This window comes from Spermophilus citellus, assembly GCF_964194105.1.
Source record: "Spermophilus citellus genome assembly, chromosome: 15".
In the NCBI taxonomy this organism is placed as follows: domain Eukaryota; kingdom Metazoa; phylum Chordata; class Mammalia; order Rodentia; family Sciuridae; genus Spermophilus; species Spermophilus citellus.
The window spans coordinates 86,419,210-86,437,012 of NC_138195.1; the positions used below are offsets into that span (position 1 = coordinate 86,419,210).

The 17,803-nt window shown below is 55.9% G+C and overlaps 1 protein-coding gene across 2 annotated transcripts in view; it reads left to right on the top strand.

Annotated features, from left to right (window-relative positions):
- Positions 1 to 17,803, top strand: part of GRK5 (G protein-coupled receptor kinase 5) — a 190,077-nt gene that overhangs the window by 68,630 nt on the left and 103,644 nt on the right. For both annotated transcript variants that reach the window (XM_081267997.1, XM_081267996.1), the window contains exon 2: positions 14,206 to 14,301. In XM_081267997.1, coding sequence (XP_081124123.1) covers positions 14,206 to 14,301 — 96 coding nt within the window. The remainder of the gene's footprint in view (positions 1 to 14,205; positions 14,302 to 17,803) is intronic.

A 17,803-nucleotide genomic window follows, 5' to 3' on the forward strand; every position in this document is an offset into this window, starting at 1 on the left:
TCGGGGGAAGGGGGCCTGTGACCTGAGACCCCACCAGAAGGGCCAGGAAGGGACCACCCAGAGGAGGCACAGGCAGAGCAGAGCATGGAGTGACCCTGGCTGCAGGGTCCACCTGGACTGGAGGAGGCCGGAGGGCCTGCGCAGGGAGAGAGGCCGGCAGGGCCAGACCTGGGAGCCTCTGTGAGTTCAAAGCCGGGGGAAGTCATTGGAGGATGTGGGTCTGAGTTCCCCTGGCTGCTGGAGGGAGAGGACAAGAAGGGCAGTGGGAGAGAGCCTGGCCAGATCGGGGTAGCAGCCAGAGACAGAGGGAGGAGCCGAGGAGAGAAGGAGTCCAGAGAGGCCAGGGTTGGGGTCCTGGCATCGCCCATCTCCCTTTTTGAGGTTGCCCTGACCGGCCAGCCCCACCGTCACAGCTTAGCCTGGTGCCAGGTGCCAGCGCGGTGCTGGCCCTCCTGCTTCCATTGTTGCCTGGAGGGTGACTCACTGCCTTGTGGATCCAGAGGGCGGAAGGGTGTGGTGTTACCTGGAACCGAGGATGTTGGAAGTCTGAGCTTGGGCTTCATCAGGGTTTGGCTTCAGGGACTCCGTAAGAATCTAGGTGTGACCCAGAGGCAGCTTCCTGGTGGCTGATGGGCAGGGCTGAGGGATGGAGCCTCCCGACTGAACGTGGGGGAGGCGCTGAGTGGTTGCCCTCCGTGACCGCAACCACGTGGCCACAGTGAGGGCCTCTGGGCACCCCGTGCTCTCTGGCTCTCAGTTCACCTCTCAACCCCGATGGCGGAGTACAAGTTCTTGTTCCCATTTTGTAGATATAGAAATTGAGGCTCAGAGTGTTCAGCCCAAGGTCACCCAGCTAGGGAGTGGTTGAGCTCAGCCACAGGCCTCTGACTGAAGTCCCTAACCAGCACCCAGCACTCTCACAGGGGACCCCATATTCTCCTCACCAGCCACCCACCCAGGGTGGTCTCTGTGCCTGTCTAGGGGACACAAGAACTGACCCCAACTAGTTCCCCTGGAGGTACTCTTCCTGGGGACCCTCCAAGAATTTGTCGAAAGAGCAGTTGTCTTGTGGGGGTGCTTGGGCAACTCCCTCCCCTCTTCCCTTCCCCTTCTCTCCTCTCCTTTCTTCCTTCCATCTGTCCCCTGAGCCTGCTCTCTTGCTGGCCAGTTTTCTGTAGGGGTCACCAAGAGGCCTTGCTGCAGGGCTGGCTCTGGCGGGGGCCGCAGGTCAGGAGCTCCGTCACCCTGCCTTCTACTTGCAGGGTGGGGGGCTGCACTGCCTTGGCCCTGATGCCTCACCTGGCCCAGGTGCACACCTCCTCCTGCGCCCTCTGTTCCTGGCAGGGGCTGGCAGCAAAGCTCCCTCGTGAGGTTTGGATAACTCCGAGGACTCCCTTGGGCCCGGGAGGAGCATGATTCTAGGGGGTTTCTGTGCTAGTTGATCTTTAGCGGGAGGCTGAGTGACAGTGTGACACAGGACGATATGGAGTGCCACACTTCCCAAACCTCACACCAGGTGTCCTGGTCTGCCAGGGGACTACCTGTGCCCTTATGGGGACAGGATGTAGGCCTCTGACTGAGCCTCTGAGCCCTGCTCTTGGGATTCAGAGGACTACTAGGTATAGTGCCGCACTGGAGAAGGGTGAGATTTAAAGAGCCAAGTCACTGAGATCCAGGAAACAAACATGTCCCAGGAACAGAAGGCTCAGAGGAGGCTTCCTCCCAGACTGCCTGCAGGAGCTGCTGGCCACCCCACCTGTCCTGTGGCTTCCCGGCTTCTCTGCAGTGGTGAGTGGCACTTGGGTGTTCTTCAGCAGCCCTGAGTCAGAAGGAGCCTGGCCATGTGTCTGAGTGCACGTGTGTGACGGAGTGCGCGGGTATTAGAGTGTGTGTGTGTGTGTGTGTGTGTGTGTGTGAGTGAGTGTGCCTGTGGGGACCCTGCGTCGGTTCCTCAGTGTGAAGGGCAGGAAGCCCCTGGGAGCCCTTGCCAGTCCTTGGCCGTGGGAGGCGCTGAGGACTCAGTGCTGAGCGGCTCCATGTGTCCTGTCCTCTTCATGTGGGCCTGGACATCAGCACGATCCACAGAGCAGAAGCCAAGTGGGACAGGAAACAGCTCCCCAGAGTCCACATGGTGGCCAAGGAGAGGGGGCCCGGACTTGAACCTGGGACTGCCGGGTGCTTGGAGGGTCTGTCTGGAGTGGGAGTCCAGCAGTTCTGAGGCAGGAGGCCACAAGTCAAGGTATTGCCTGACCCCAAGTGTGGCCGGTGGGGGGTGGGGGGCTGGTTCCCTGGTCCCTGGCCCATTGCTGTGACGGATCAGAGCCTGGCTGTGGGAGCCCTGGAGAGCCCAGGAGGAGCTCCCCAGAGCCTCATCCGTGCTGGGCACCCAGGGCCTGGCCCGGAGCCTCTGAGGTCCAGTTCCCAGGGCTGGAGCTGTGGGAACCCAGGCTCCTCCCCTGCCGCCTTCCATCCCTGCCAGAGCAGGGCTCAGCACGGCCTGGGCCTGGGCCTGGGCGACGCTGCTGCCCACTGACACTCAAGCTCATTCACAGATAAGTGCAGAGCCTGCTGCCTGTCAGACAGCACGGGCGCGTCCCTGTCCTCTTGGATGGGTGCCCAACAAAGTCATGAATAAGTGTCTCCTGACAAATTGTACCTGCTTTTCAAAGCAAAAGATTGGCGTTTGGCAGGAGAGAAACATGGGGACATTGGCTTTGGATGGATGGGGGCCGTTCAGGGAGTACACTGAGACCCAAGACCTGAGGACAGGGCTGAGTGACCTGAGGCAGCGCCGAGTGCCACTTGCATGAGGAGCCTTTGTCGGGCGCAGACAGCACTGCCCCTGGACAAGACCAGCGGATGCACATTTTTAGCATTTTTATTCTGTTTCTGTAAACTTGAAATGTTTCAAATGATTCTGGAAGGGTGTATCTGGCAGCGGGAGTGGCATGTACGAAGGTCCAAGGCAGAAAGGACCTTCCAGGGAGGAGGCAGGTGAGGCCTGCTCTGGCCTGGAGGCCAGCCCAGCACTGCCTCTGGTTCTAGGCCTGCCCCCATCTTCCCTTGGGGCCAGGGGAGGGGCTGTAGGGCACCTCTGCAGGCCCTGCCTGGTGTCCTGGTGTCACCTGTGGGACTGTGGGCCATGGGGGTCAATTCTGGGGAGGGCCCATGGGTGAGTCGGTTGACGTGCTGCCAAGGACCCTATGACTGCTCTCTCCTTTTGGGGGGAGAATCTGCCTCTAACAGGCTGGCTGTGAGGCGAGGCACCGTTTCCCACTCACCAGTCATAGACACCTGTGCACAGGCCTGTTAGCCTGAACCGTGTGCGCCCAAGAACGCCACCGCCCTGCTTGGCCGGTGCTTCAGCCTGTGAGTCCCTGGAAGGCTCCTCTGGTGCTCTCTGAGGTAGGGACGGGGCTACTGGACCCTGGAACATGGGTTTCAGATCGAGAGTCACCGGGCAGGTCCAGGCCTGGCTCTTCTGATGTGGGAAGGTCACCCAGCGAGGGCAGGCAGCCAGGGGCCTGGCTGACATTTGCAGTCCGAGCACCTTCTCTTGGCCCTGAACATGGGTCTCGGTGTCCCCAGCTAAGATGGGCCTTGCAGTCATCTCCTGGGGGAAGACTTGTTGTGTCTGACTGGCCCCGGAGCCTGGCGGTGGGGTGGGAACTGTGGTGTGAGAATCTGGCTGCCGCTGCGCCTGCAGGTACTTCCTGCTGATGGGATGCTGGGGAGCACTCCCCTGCCCCCTCCCAACTCACTGGCTACTGTGCCCTCCAGCATCTACTGGGTGCAGAGTGCTGGGGGCCATGCCAGACCCTCCTGTAGACTGGTTATGACAGGTGGTGGTTAGAGGGCACTGGGGAGCGGGGGAGGTTGCCTGAGAACTGCTCTGTGACCTGCATGAGTCCCAGATCCTCTCTGCACCTCTGTCCCCAGCTGTTCACTGAGTGTGGCTGGCGCTTACCAAGGTTCCTCTGAGCTTGGCTGTCCGATTATTCCAAGTCTGCTGGAGAGAGCGGGGATAATAGTCCTTATTCTTTGAGTGTTTTTAACTGTGCTAAATGATTTTCATGCCTCCGCTTATTGACTCCTGTGTGTCTTGGCAGTTATAAAGTATCCAGTTGAAGCCCAGAGAGTTTGAGTAACTTGCCCAGAGTCACACAGCTAGTACATGACCGAGATGGAATTTGAACCCAGTCTGACTCTGGAGCATTTGCAGTCCTCATATCCACCGTGGTAGACTTTCATATGTCACCTTCCTCAAGGTGACATGTGTTCCTGCAGCTTGTGAATATGATACCCACCTGGTATAACGGACTCTTTAGATGTGATCAAGTTAATGCTCTTGAGATGGGAACATTGTCCTGGATTATCCAGGTGTCCAGGGTCTTTCTCAGAGGGAGGCAGAGGAGATTTGACTACAGAGAAGGTGATCAGGGTGATGCAGCTCGAGAGGCCTGATCAGAGACTGCTGGCTTTGAAGATGGAGGAGAGGCCCTGAGTCAAGGATTTCAGGTGCCTCTAAAGGGTAGAAAAGGCCAGGAAATGGACTCTCCTGGGGTCCTCTGAAAGAAGCCTGGCCCACCAACACCTTAATTTAAGCCCAGTGAATCTGGTTTCAACCTTCTGTCTCCCAGAATTGTTGGATGATAAATCCATGTTGTTTGAAGCCACTTGATTTGTGGCAATTTGTTACTGCAGCAGCAAGAAACTCATACGGTCACGTTCCACCACCTGGGTTCCTGGTGGCTGGCGAGCCTTTCTGTGTGCACATTTGATCTTGAATTCCTGGGGTAAAACCTGATCTTTCAAATAGAGCTCTCCTTGGCCATTTTACAACCCAAGAAGCATTCAGAGGAAACTCTTGTCATCCTCTGCTGCCTGCTCTGCTTACTCTGCCCTGGAGAGGAAGGAGGAGGGTGAGTGCAGAGGGCAAAGGTCACAGAGAGCCTGGCCCAGTCTAGAGCCTGCCTGTAAGTCTGCAGCAGGGCACCACTCCCCAGGCCTTGATCCTTGGTAGTGAAAGGGAGGCTTGAGTCCCCTAGTCTCAGGGTCTGCCTGGATTGCTGAGGCTGCTCTCAAACTCATGGTCCTCCTGCTTCAGCCTCCCAAGCAGCTGGGATTACAGGCCTGAACCACCATACCCAGCGACCTGGGAAGGATTTCTACAGTTTGTTCAGCGTCTTTAAGTGGGTAATACAAAAATTCTAGGGAAAGCTGAAGCAATTATTACTCACAGGGAAATGCAAATATTTTTGTGACTATCCTATGAAAAATTGGGGCATTTTTCCCGAGCAAATAATCCTGTTTATTTCTCTAACAAAATAGCCACAGTTGGGCTACAGGGGCCAACCCACAACTGCCAGGGCCATTTCTCAGGGGACAGCTCCCCTCCTTTACCCCCTTTGCCCTTCTTTTTTTTTTTTTTTTCTTTTTAAGATGTTGATGGACCGGGCTGGGATGTGGCTCAGTGGTAGAGTGCTGACCTAGCACGTTCGAGGCCCTGGGTTCGATCCTCAGCACCACATAAAAATAAATAAAATAAAACTATTGTGTCCAACTAAAAAATATTTTTAAAAAACCCCATGTCGATGGGCCTTTATTTTGTTTATTTATCTGTGGTGCTGAGAATCGAACCCAGTGCCTCACACATACCAGGCAGGTGCTCCACCACTGAGCCCAGCCCAGCCCTGCTCTTCTTCTTTTACCAGAGGAAACTTAACGAAGACACAACTGACTGAGTTTGGGCTCTGCTGAGGGGAGGGGATTACTTTTGCAGTGAATTATTCATTCTTGTGGGCAGATTTTCTCAACTCTGAAAGTTGGTGTGGGCAAAAGCATCATAAACCCAAGAATATGTTTAAAAGTTACTTTCCTTGAAAAGACACTTTGGGGAGGTCCTTGTAGCAGGGTTTGCAAGGGGAGGGGCATCTGCTTCCTCTCAAGGGAAAGAGGAGGGAGAGGAGGGGGTCAGCATCCACCATACCCGGCACGTGGCAGGGCCTCAAGTGTACCTCTTGACCGCCTGCGATGCCAGGCATTTGTCTGTGGCTGGCTGGCCTCTAAGTCCCTCTGGAAGCTGAACCTTCCCTCTGTCCTGCCTGCTCATCCGCTGGTTCATGCACCCACGGAGGAGCCACTGAGCAGTCACTAGGGTCAAGTCACAGCAGGTGCCTGCCCTCAGCAAGTCTACATTTTAATTAACTTTTATTGAAATGCAGCCACACCCACTTGTTTATGGGTTGTCTGTGGGACTCAGAGTCGGGTGTAACCCGACTATACAGAAAAGGTTCGCTGACTCCTGCGCCCGGAGCAAAGTCCTCAGGTGGGAGGGGGCTTCGCTTGAGGAGGGGGAAGGGAGGCTGGAGATGGGGGAGGAGGGCTAGAGGGGGAGGTGAGCACAGAGTGGTCGCCGAGTGGTCGCAGGGCAGATCGGGCAGCCCTGCGTGGTTCCTGTGGTGTGGAGGTTGTGAGGTGGGGTGTAGAAGGGTAGAGGTGGGGCTAAATGTGGAGTCACAAGACCTAGACTTGAGACCTACGTTTGTCCCATGATAGCTCTGTGCTGTCAGTTCAGTCACCCACAAAGCCTGATTGATGATGGTGATGGCGGTGGGGATGATAATGGTGGTAATAATGATGGTGTTGGTGTTGGTGATGGTGGAGGTAATGAGGGAGGTGGTGGTGATGGTGGTGGGAAGGATGATAGTGTTGGTGATGATGGTATTGGTGAGGTGGTGGTGATGGAGGCAGTGAGGATGATGGAGGTGTTACACTAGTGTGTAGTGGTGATGATGGTTGTGATGCAGATGGGGGTGGTGGTGACGACTACAGTGGCACCTCTGCTGTGTGAGGTACTCTGCATACGTGGTGCTAATCCTCCACACAGCAATGCATAGTGGGTAGCAGCACCATCTTCATGTGCAGGAGAACACACTGGGTGACTTAACCAAGGGCACACAACTAGCATGTGGCACACCACAATGCAGTGACATGCATTTTATGTTGCAGTTAAGAGACTGTGGGGCCATGGGTGTGAGAGTCCCTGGTCAACAGCATGACCTCTCTCTGTCACTCAGAGAGGCAGCTTTGATGGGAAGTGGCCCAATGTCAGTACTGTCTTCAGAGTAAGGGTTTCCTGGGCAGGACTGTCCCAACCTCTCCGTGGTGTGCTGGGGAGGGGCCTGTCTCCCTGTCCCCATGGTGACCAGTTAGCAGGCCTGGTGTTGGCTTTGGTTTTCCTAATTTGAGGTTGTGGCTGAGGTTTTTCTGCCCTGGAAACCCCATCTGTGGCGTGGCTAGGAGGAGGGGCCTGGAGGTGCTAGAACCTGCCCACACACCACAGGCCCCATGCCCTGGGCTGCACCCTACGCCTCCCTCACTCCATGGGAGGTTTGGGGTCTTCCAGCTGAAAAACTGCAGTGCCTTGGAAATTTCTGGGGTCAGAGCTGTGTCTCTCCTCCCCATGTCCAGTCCTACAGAGCTGAGCTGCCAGGAGGCCTGGGGAGGGCTGGGGCTCCTGCTCCCGTTTGTCCACCATGACTTTTGTCCTCCTCCTCTGTGGCGTCCTCTCACATGTGGAAGCCCCTGACTAAGCAGCCAGGCAGGCTGATAGGGTCTGGAAAATTCTCCAGTCCCTGCCCCCTGCTGCTACTTCCTCCCCTCCACCTTATTTGACTTTTGGCAGGTTATTCCCGGGCCTAACTGTGCCCACGTCAGAGTGTCAGCAGTTTGAACCGAGCCTGCATGACCTAATCCTGCGTGACTCCGGGTCCATTCCTGAGTCTTTGAACTGATGCTCTTGCATAAAAAGGGACAGTCCCACCCTGTGGTAAAGTTGGCAGTGGGTTGGGCCGTGGAAAGGGAGAGGCTCTGTATGCCCAGATGTCCCCTCTTCTCCTCCTGCCCACCCTGGGCTCCTCTGCTCCTAGGAAGGCCCTGGACACTCCTACAGACACCAAGGTCATGGCTCCTATAAGCTCCTGGTGGTCCCTGCCCCAAGGACAGTAGACTCAGGCCACCGGCGTCTGTGGCATAGTACCCTCTCAGCAGCTCTGGGCCATGGTGCCTTGGCAACCCCTGCTGCTAAGTTTCCCCAAACTTATCAACCTGTGGATGGGGAGCAGTCTCCACCCACCCCCAGAGCTTGACCTTCCCGCTCAGGCACAGGAACAGCAGGGCCCGCGGGCGGGGAGGGTGGAGCTGGACTTGCCTTGACCAGGTGAGTGTATGGAGGCAGGGAGGTGGCCACCTGTGCGGGCTTTCAGAAGGGGAGCTACAGAACCAGAACGGGCCTCACCCACCCCGTGGCTCCCGTGTCATCCGTCCCCTTCAGGGATCTCAAAGGAAAGCTCTTGTCACAAAGGGCTCTGCGCCACATCCTGGGTCCCCCCAGGTCCCAGCTGAGGAGACTGCGGCCGAGGTGTAGGGCGTTCTCATAACTGTCCTGGGCCTGTCTCCCTTTCACACTGGTGGCCACGTGTATTGGGTTGAGAAAGTCCCCTGGAGGCCGAGTCCCTTGAGTGCACTTGCTGGAGTCATGTCACTTCTGCAAAGGTGTGGGTCACTCCTATCCTGGTCCCCATCGGGCCCCGTAATTGGAATCTCACTTTATTTGAGACCAGATTAAAAGAGGCGAAATCCATGAGCAGCCAGCCTCCACCTCATCAGCCTCAGCAGGAAGGTGGTGGCGAAGATGGCAGAGCCCAGGTGGATGGGAAAGAGTTACCCATGGGGGTCGGGGGTGGGCAGTAGATGCCAGGCAGCGGGCAGTTGGCCTCGTGAAGAAAACCGAGCCACCTCTGCTTTGTCCGGCCACATCTGAAGGACACCCATGGCTCCCCCAGTGGTATTTTCTGGGAGCCCACCCTGTCGCGGGCCTGGGGGAAGCTGAGGCGAGAGCGCGTCGGCAGGTTCTGCAGCCCCCCGATGGCACAGACGTACTGTCACCTGTCACGCTGCCTTCCAGCGGTGGGCCAGCAGCTGTCATTGGCCTTCTGTGGCTGGGAAATGCAGAGGCGGGATCCTTCCCACACCATCACCAGGACACCCAAGACCCTCCCAGACTGGGATCTGAGTGCCTCGAGAGAGTTCCTCCTGCTGTCCTGGTCACAATGGCTGGCGGCCGTTATGTGCCATTCTGAAGACCTGCTTCACCACTTAATGAGAGGTTCTGACAAATCTGGTCCCTGGCAGTAGCTTCACTGTCGGGAGGGCTGTACCAGACAGCCTCGGGGTCTCTGTAGATCACGTCCCTCTCTGTGCCTTTGATCATCCAGCAGTGGCCATGCTCTTTGGAGGTGAGGTGGTGGTTTCTCTCACAGAGCTGCCTCTGGTGATGGTGCCCCCACCCTGAACTTGCAGTCTGGCCTGAAAGCTCAGCGTGATCTGCCACTTGCTTGGTCCTGCTGTGTCACCCATCTTCTCCATCTATAAGCACAGAACTGATGGGAAGGTAGCAGACTCTAGATTGGCCCATGACGTGGCCTGGAGAGGAAAGATGGGCCAGCCAATCAGATTTGCTTCTTGGTGCTCTAGAACCAGGATTCTGGAGAAGACTCTCAAAGAGCTCGGTGGAAAGGGCCCCCAGTAGGCGGGGCCTCAATACTTGTGTCTTGCTGTGCAAATGCTCAGCTTGTGTCGGGCAAGACACAGCGGCCTGAGACCTGTCAGAATCAGAGCCCAGGACCACCAAATTTGGGAGCTAGGGGGAAAATTTTTAGTCGATGTGACCAAACCCCTGTGTGCTTCTGTAGATCTTTTTTAGAAGTGGGGAGGCAGAGAGAAGTCAGAGGGAGAAGTTCCCAGAAAGAGCAGTCCATCTTTGGGTTTGAGCTAAGTGAAGTTTGGGACTTTCTCTGGATTTAGGGCAGTTCTCACACCAGTGTGCATCAGAACCATCTTGGGGCTCATTGAAACCCAAGTTTCCCGCCCTCCCAGAGTTGTCTGGTGTGGAATGTGCATTTCTAACAAGTTCTGGGAGGAGACTGCCGCTCCCTGGTGGGGGGCACACAGAACCACTGATGTGAGGGCAAGAGGGATGCTCCTGCCCACATACGTGTGGAGATTCCTCAGCTTCCCCCCCTCTGGTGCGTTGCTCACTTGTGGCCACTGAGCACTAGTGTGAGAGGAAGGACACCTGAGCCTGGTTCAGGTGGTCACAGATGGCCCGAGTGCTCGGAGGAGGGGTTCTTGCTTTCCTGGAATTCTATTTCTCCTTCTGCAAGATGGACTCAGTAGTAGGATCTGCTTACCAGGGCCGAAGTGAGGAGCAAGGGATGATGTCTTATTAACAGGACCAATGTCCCCTGACTTTGTGTCTAAGAAATGCTGCATTTCTTTAATTTCCACATCACAGAGACCACCGGACTGTGTGGGGCCCGCCCTCTTCCCTGACACCACCTCAGCATCATCCTCTGGGCCTCGCCTTTCCTGCCACCTCTACCCCCCGACCATGGCTGCCCTGTGACTAGCAAATCTCCAACCCCCGTTCTTTCCCTAAGTGTTGGTCAAAACTCCAACCAACTAAAGGAGCATTTCCCCACAGCGCTACCGTTGGCATTTTGGAGCTGATCACTCAGAGTCCTAGGGGTCTGTCTTGGGCATGGTACAACGCTTAACCACATTTTTGGGCTGTGACTCCCAGATGCCAGTAGTGTCTCTCCAGTCTAGCTGTGACAATTGAAAATGTCCCCAGACATTACCAGATGTTCACTGGGTGGGAGTGGGGCAGCCTCGAGGGGCATGGTGATCACTGGAGTGAAGTGTTGACGTCTGTCTTCGCTGCTCAACGTAGCCCTGTCCTGGCACCCACCTGTCCACCTGCCTGTCACTTGGGAGTTACTCAACATTGGTTGAATGAACTAATGAATCTATGTTAATTTTTTTGAATTAATGAAAAAAAACAGTCCATAAAAATTGTGCACATAAATATGTGAGTAAAGTTGTCTGCCTGAGAAATACCTGGGAGCCTTATAAGAAGTCACCTTCCTGGGGTCCAATCAGAGAGTTGGGCTGCAACCTAGAAATCTGGTTGTCAAAAGTGAATCGTGGAGGGCTGGGGTTGTGGCTCAGCGGTGGAGCGTTCGCCTAGCACGTGCGAGGCCCTAGGTTGTATGCTCAGCACCACAAAAAAAAAAAAAGAGAGTAGATCCTGGAATCCTCAAGAAGTTAAACATTGGCTTTCTATAGGACCTAGCCACTCATCTCTGAGAATTGAAAGCAGGGACTCAGACATGTATTTGCTCATATGCAAATATCTATGGAGCAGCAGTGGTCAGCAGAACCTTAGAGTAGAACAAGCTCCAGTGTCCTTCAACAGATGAGTGGATAAATAAAATGTGTATCCATACCACCTATAGGATTCCGCCCTAGAAAGCGGAGATCCTGCGGCAGCCTGGGCGAACCTGGGAGACCTGGTGCTCCGCAAGGCCAGCCAGGCACAGAGGACACGTCTTGTGTGATTCCCTGTATGTGAGGTGACCCAAGTAATGGAGACAGAAAGTGGAACCGAGGCTAGAGGGTGCTGGGATGAGGGGGAATGGGGAATTGTTTAATGGGTACACATTTTTTTTTCGGGATGCTGAGAAAACTCTTAAAGTGCCTTAATTGTATGTCTAAAAATAGCTAAAATGGTAAATTTTATGATATGTGTATTTTATCACCCACACCCAGGTTTTTTTTATCACCCATTCCCAGCCAGGTCTGGGAATCAGTAGTGTGTATACAGGGAACGGGAGAGATGTGACCAGATGAGATCCAATGGCCCTTTTGGGCCTCACGGCCTATGAGCTGCTGGGACAGACCTGACTTTGCCCACCTACTATGGTTTAGGCTGGTTTCTTGAGAGGGTGCCCCTTCCCTGGGGGTGCACATGTGACCCTCTATAGAGGCCAGGCGGGCCACCTGAAGAGGACCCCAGCTGTTGGGGACAGCTCATCTGGAGGCCACGTGTCCTGTCCAGGGGGCAGCTGCTGCCCAGCTCCAGCTGGTTCTCGCATGTGGGAAGCCTGGTTGTGGGTGAGCAGTCCAAAAGCTGGGTTTGTGTGTGAAACTTGCTGGTGTTTAGCTGTTGGCAACTGGCTCATTGAGCAGCAGCAAACAAAGAAGCCACATGTGGGTCGGGCTGAGCGAACCCTGCGGGGCCCTGGTCTGCTTGGCAGTGTTCCTGGGCGCCTGCCGGCGTGGGCCTCGGGCTCCTGCCCCATCGTCACACGCTGGGTGGCGTCTGAGGTCTGACACCAGCTCTCTTGGATCCTCTGAGAATTCCTCTTGCTTGTAGTGCACCCGTGGGTGTACAGTCCCGACAGCAAGGGCCAGATCCCAAGTCCAGGAGTCCCCTCAGCCGGGGTCCTGAAGGCTCTGCCACCTTGCTTCTCTCTTCCCGCTGTCTCAGTTTCCTCATCTGTCAAGGGGGAGTAGAGTCCTTCCCACCACACAGAGTGAAGGTGAAGAGTGCGGGGAGATGGGGCATGGACTCGGTCCAGGCAGGGACAGCCCAAGTGCTCTCGTGTGTGTGTGTGTGTGTGTGTGTGTGTGTGTGTGTGTGTGTGTGTGTGTGCGCGCGCGCGTGTGTGTGTGTGTGTGGCTCTGGGTGGGGGTGGAGGAATGATCATGGAGTGGGATGCACTCCTGTGTCTTCACCTGTGACATGGGCCTGTGGTTTCACCCTCAGCCGTTCTCAGGAACCACGAGGTCTTTTCAAGTGATGGCTGGCCATGGCAGGTGCCCAATACATACTGTTCTGTTCTTTGAAGTTTGAGGCCTTTGCCATCTACAGGGACCCAGGGAGAGGAAACTGGGCCTGGCCAGGAGAGGCAGGATGAGCAGAATGAAGACATAGTCCTGTGTCCCCTACCTCATCAGCTCCCTTGCCCACTCCCTGGCCACCAGCACTTGAGCCGGCCCACTTGCTGAGCAGGCCTCAGCCTTGGCTCTCCAGGGCAATGGGGATGACGGGTAGGGACCCCAGCCCTGCTCTGTGCCTGCCTCTGAATGCTCACTACCTCCTTATCCTGTCAGCGTCACGAGGAAGGCCTCCTGTCTCTAGTTCACAGAGGGCTCAGAGGGGGCTGCATGCCCAGGTGTGCGTAGACAGCTGGGAGGCCACAGGGCCTGAGCCAGGCGGAGCCAGGGGAAGGGGCCCTGTCCTGGCCAGACCCTTCCTGGGAGGGCCAGTGAGGGAAAAGGCCATCAGCCACCCAGAGCAGGGAGCTAGTGTTCTTCCTGGGACCCTGAAGGAGTAAAGGGCCCTTAAAATCCTGAGATACTGGGTGCCTAAAGGATCACATGAGTTCTGGAAAAGTCACTGGCAGATGGTAACTGAGGGCCACTGTGGGGATGGGGTTGGCAACAGTATTTGGGTTCCTAGGGACCCCTGGCCACATGCCATAGATACTTCCAGGTCCTAGGTTCAGAGGCGCAGAAATGGCACCCATTGCTGTGTGCTTCTCTGATGGCTGTCCCCTGTCTCCTGGTTGGGAGGAGTGGCAGGGGTGGTAGGAACCCAGTATGCACCTCATCCACTTCCGTGTGCCCCTCCACAGGCCTGTTCGTGACACTATTTCATTACACATACGTGTTTGTTATATCTGCACACTGTGGTGGACAGGAGGGAGGACAGGACCTTTCAGGAGTCCTTCCTTCTAGTCTTGAGAAATATGTCCTCAGAGGCTCTGGGTTTGGGAGGTTGAGGGAGGAGGTACCCAGGACAAGTGGAAATCGAACTCTTGGTCCCCACATCTGGCCCAGTTGAGGAAGGAGACTCTGTAGGAAACAGGAGGGAGAAATGAGGGCAGTGAGGTGGCCGCAGTCCCCTGGCTGATGGCCTTGTTCCATGAAGAGCGCCCAGGCCACAGGGAGAGGTAGGGTGTAACAGGCCTGGCCCCTGGCAGTTACCAAGCACCCAGGGGCTGAAGGGCTGGGAGATGCCATAGGAAGAGCAGAGACGGGATGCTGGCGTGGTGGGAAAGTGGGGGGCTCTCTGCTGGGATGGGAAGCCCCCGTGGGACCACGAGGAAACATAGACTTCACGCTGGCCTGGAAGAAGCATGTGCATCTTGAGCTTGGGGTGGGGGTGGGGTCACTGGCTCGACCTAGAGCCCCCACCGTCTCCCAGCCCACGAAGCTGGTTCAGTGGGTGAGACGCAGGGGCTGGATCTGGGACAGCACAAACATCTGCCCACCATCTTTCTCCCACCTCTGCAGGGGGCGGAGGAAAGCGCAAAGGGAAAAGCAAGAAGTGGAAGGAAATCCTGAAGTTCCCTCACATCAGCCAGTGTGAAGATCTCCGGAGGACCATAGGTAAGCCCGCTGACCCCCTCCAGGCCACTGTGCAGTGAGTCAGAGGCCACTCTGGTAACGCAATGTGGTCTGTCTGGGGAGGCCCTTGAGGCCGACGTCTTTGCTAACGGGCATAAAGATGCAGCCAGCAGTCACTGACCACTTCCAGTCACCCTTGGCGGCAGCTGCTATTACTTTACTCAGATGGGGAGACCGAGGTGCAGAGTGGCTCTGTCACTGGCCCAAGGTGCACAGCTCAGGGGAGGGCAATGGGGGGGGCACCTGGCTCTGAGCCCCACCTGGAGCTTTTCCTCTCTTCCTCCCTGGAGCCCGTGCACCCTGCCCTTGGGGAACAGCCTGGCTCTGGGCTCTCCTCCTCTCTTGCTGGAGATGGTGATGCCCACCATGGAGCTGCTGCCCACCGACACAGCCCTGCCTTCTCTCTTCAGCACCATGTAGCCACCTCCAACGAGGGCAAGAGCTCATCTCCTGTGGGGACTGGCACAGCCAACACACCAAGTGACCCCACTGAGGACATGGCTGTAGGCAAGAGGCCAGGGTGACTGGGTGAGGGCTCCTATGGGTGGGCATGAGGAGGCTGGTCCTTTGTTCTGGTCAGACCTGGCCCTCCTCCCCAGTGTGCCCTGGGGTGGGCACCTCCCTTGCTACAGGAAGGCCCCTCAACTGCCTGTGACTGTCAGAGGTCACGTACATGTACACATGTTTTACAGTACTCAGGCCCACTGAGGACTGGATAGCCTACAGTGTCCAGTGTAGGGGAGGGGCTCACTTGATTGGCATTTATGAGATGAAAAGATGCTGGCTGCACCCACAAAGGCAGATGTGAGTGGGGAAGCAAGGTAGGTACTGCAGGATGGGGAGCTCCTGCCATCCTTAACCCCTCTGTGAGGTCAGAATCTCCATGGTCCTTGGAGCCAAGAGTGGAGCTGGCCTAAGGAATTGCAGCTCTGGATCCAGCAGACTTGGGCTCAATCCCGCCCTCTCTCCTGGTCCCATGACAGGTTATTAGTCCATTGGGCTTTGTCTCCCTAGCTGTAGGTGACATAATGACTGTGAACACAGTAGAGGGGACCAGATGAGACCATGACTTGCTCTTCTCAGTTCTCCAGTGTTCTTTCTGCAGTTCCCAGCAGCTGCTGCCCTGCTTGGCCCCTTTTGAGTTGTGGCCTCGAACACCCGTGTTCACACTTGAGAATCAACGGGCCCAGGGGGGGAGAGGAGGGGCTGCTCTCCTGGGGCTGGCAGAGCTCAGGGCAGGACTCACGAGTGGCCAGGTAGACTACCATCCAGGACTACCCAGGACTCACAAGTGGCCTTCAGAGAGTCATGGGGAGAGCGCCTCTGGTGACTGGCCATTACCTCCCCTAGAGATCATTTCATTCTTTATCACTCTGATTTAGGCCTGGAGAGACTGGGCCCAGAGGTGGGGACCTCAGACTGGGCTGGGGTGGGGACCTCAGCTGCCATGGTCACCACACACCCCTGAGGGCAGAAAGGCCCTCCTGTGGGTGGTCTGAGTCTTTTCGGTCACCTTCCTCCTGGGTGAGCCTGCTGGCTGCCAGATGCCTCTTCTGGAGGCAGAACCTAGCTTTCTTCTGATGGAAGGATGTCACTTCACTCCCCATTCACTATGGGCCCCGGGGGCATCTTACTTTCCTCCTTAGGACCCTGTGTTGAGCCAGAGGAGAGAGCTTAACATGGAGAAAGGCTCCCCAAAGTGGGGATTACAGAGAGGCAGGGCAACGGGGAGAGGCCAAGCCCACCTGGGAGGGGCCTGGCCTGCCAAGACCACCCTTGGAAGTCATTTGCCTGGGTGGTGTCTGCAGGTAGCTGTCACGAGGACATAACAGGCTCTGAAGGCCACTTCCTCAGAGAAGTCCCCCTGGCCCTGAATGAAAACTAGCCATGGTCAGAGTCGCCCAGAGCCTCCAGGCTGCTCCTGCTAGACCACCTCCCTGGGCTACTGTCTCACATCTGTCTGTCCCACAGTGTGAGTGGCTCTTCAGGAAGAGGCTGGATCTTTGAAGTTCATGGCCGTGTGGTTGGCACTTGGCTTACAGAAGGGGTGTGAGAGACGTCAGCTGGACAAACGAGTGAAGGAGAGAAGAGGAGGAGTGAGTGAACTCGGCTCAGGAAGGGCTTCGGATGGGAGAGTACATCCAGATTAAAGAAATCTTAATATTCTATATTTATTTCACGTGTGTCTTAAAAATATGAAACAAGGGCTGGGGGTTTGGCTCAGCGGTAGAGCACTTGCCTAGCAAGGATGAGGCACTGGATTTGTCCTCAGCACCACATAAAAATAAATAAATAAAATAAAGATATTGTGTCCATCTACAACTAATAATAATAATAATAATAAATATAAAACAAAAATATGAACTAAAGGGCTTCCGTTCTAGATAAGAGGAAGTGGATACATTGTTCCCTACCCTCTTGCTAAGGGCAGTTGAAACCCTGGACGTTGTGTGTAAAACAGATATAAGAAGACTCCTGAGGTGGAAAGAAAGCAGACTGGCTAGGGACTTTGAGCTTCTTGGGTTTTCTTTCTTACTCCCTATGTCCCTGCCTGGGAATCAGAGAAACTCAAAACTACCCCCCGCCCACCAAAAAGACCTGGCCAGTTTTCTGCAGCCAGAGGCCCTGGAAGGGGCAGCTGAGCGCAGGGGCCACTCCAGAGCTGCCGTTTCACCTCGTGCCAGCAGCAGGATGCGCACTTCCAGACTTTCTTCTCAATCTCTGTCTGAGCTCTGGCTGCGGTGACCAGTCATACTGGCCGGGAGGCTTTGACACAGGTGTTTACTCCCTAGTTCCGAAGGCCGGCAATCCAAGATCAAGGCTGCTTCCTGGCCTGCAGACAGCATCGTAGTATCCTTGTGTCATCAAACGAGAGGAAGCAGCTCCCTCAGGGCTCTTCTTACCAGGGCACTAATCCCAGTCCAGAGGGCTCCACCCTGGGGACTGAGCTGCCTCCCCACACCGTCACAGGGAGCTTGGCTTCACCACCTCAGTTTTGGGGAGGACACAATCTATCACAGGCAGCCTAGTTCCAGATTCGAGGACCTGGCTCTGCTTCCCCTCCACTTGCCTCCTGAGACACTGCTCTTCTGCCTTGAGGTGAAGGAGCCTCACAGGCTGTGCCCTGCCTGGCTTGCACTGCCACCAGATGCTCAGATACCCTCCCTGCTCCCTCCTCCCCAGGGGCTTCCAGGCATTGCCCCAGGAGCACCCAAATGTCCCTCACCTTCTCATACCCTCCTTGCTGGAAGGGGACCTGGGAGTACAGGATTGGACTGTGCATGGACTTCACCCTTTGGCCCCAGCCCCATTCTAGGCCCTTAAACGGGGCTTTTGGCAGGGCCCAGGACCCCTGGCAGGTGTGAGAATGGTGTACTGCCAGATGGGAGTGATGCTTTTGTTTTCTGAAGAGTTTTGAAAGAACTGTGTGTGTGTGTGCAGTGTGAAGAGAAGCCCAGGAAAACAGGAGGCTGACACAGACCTG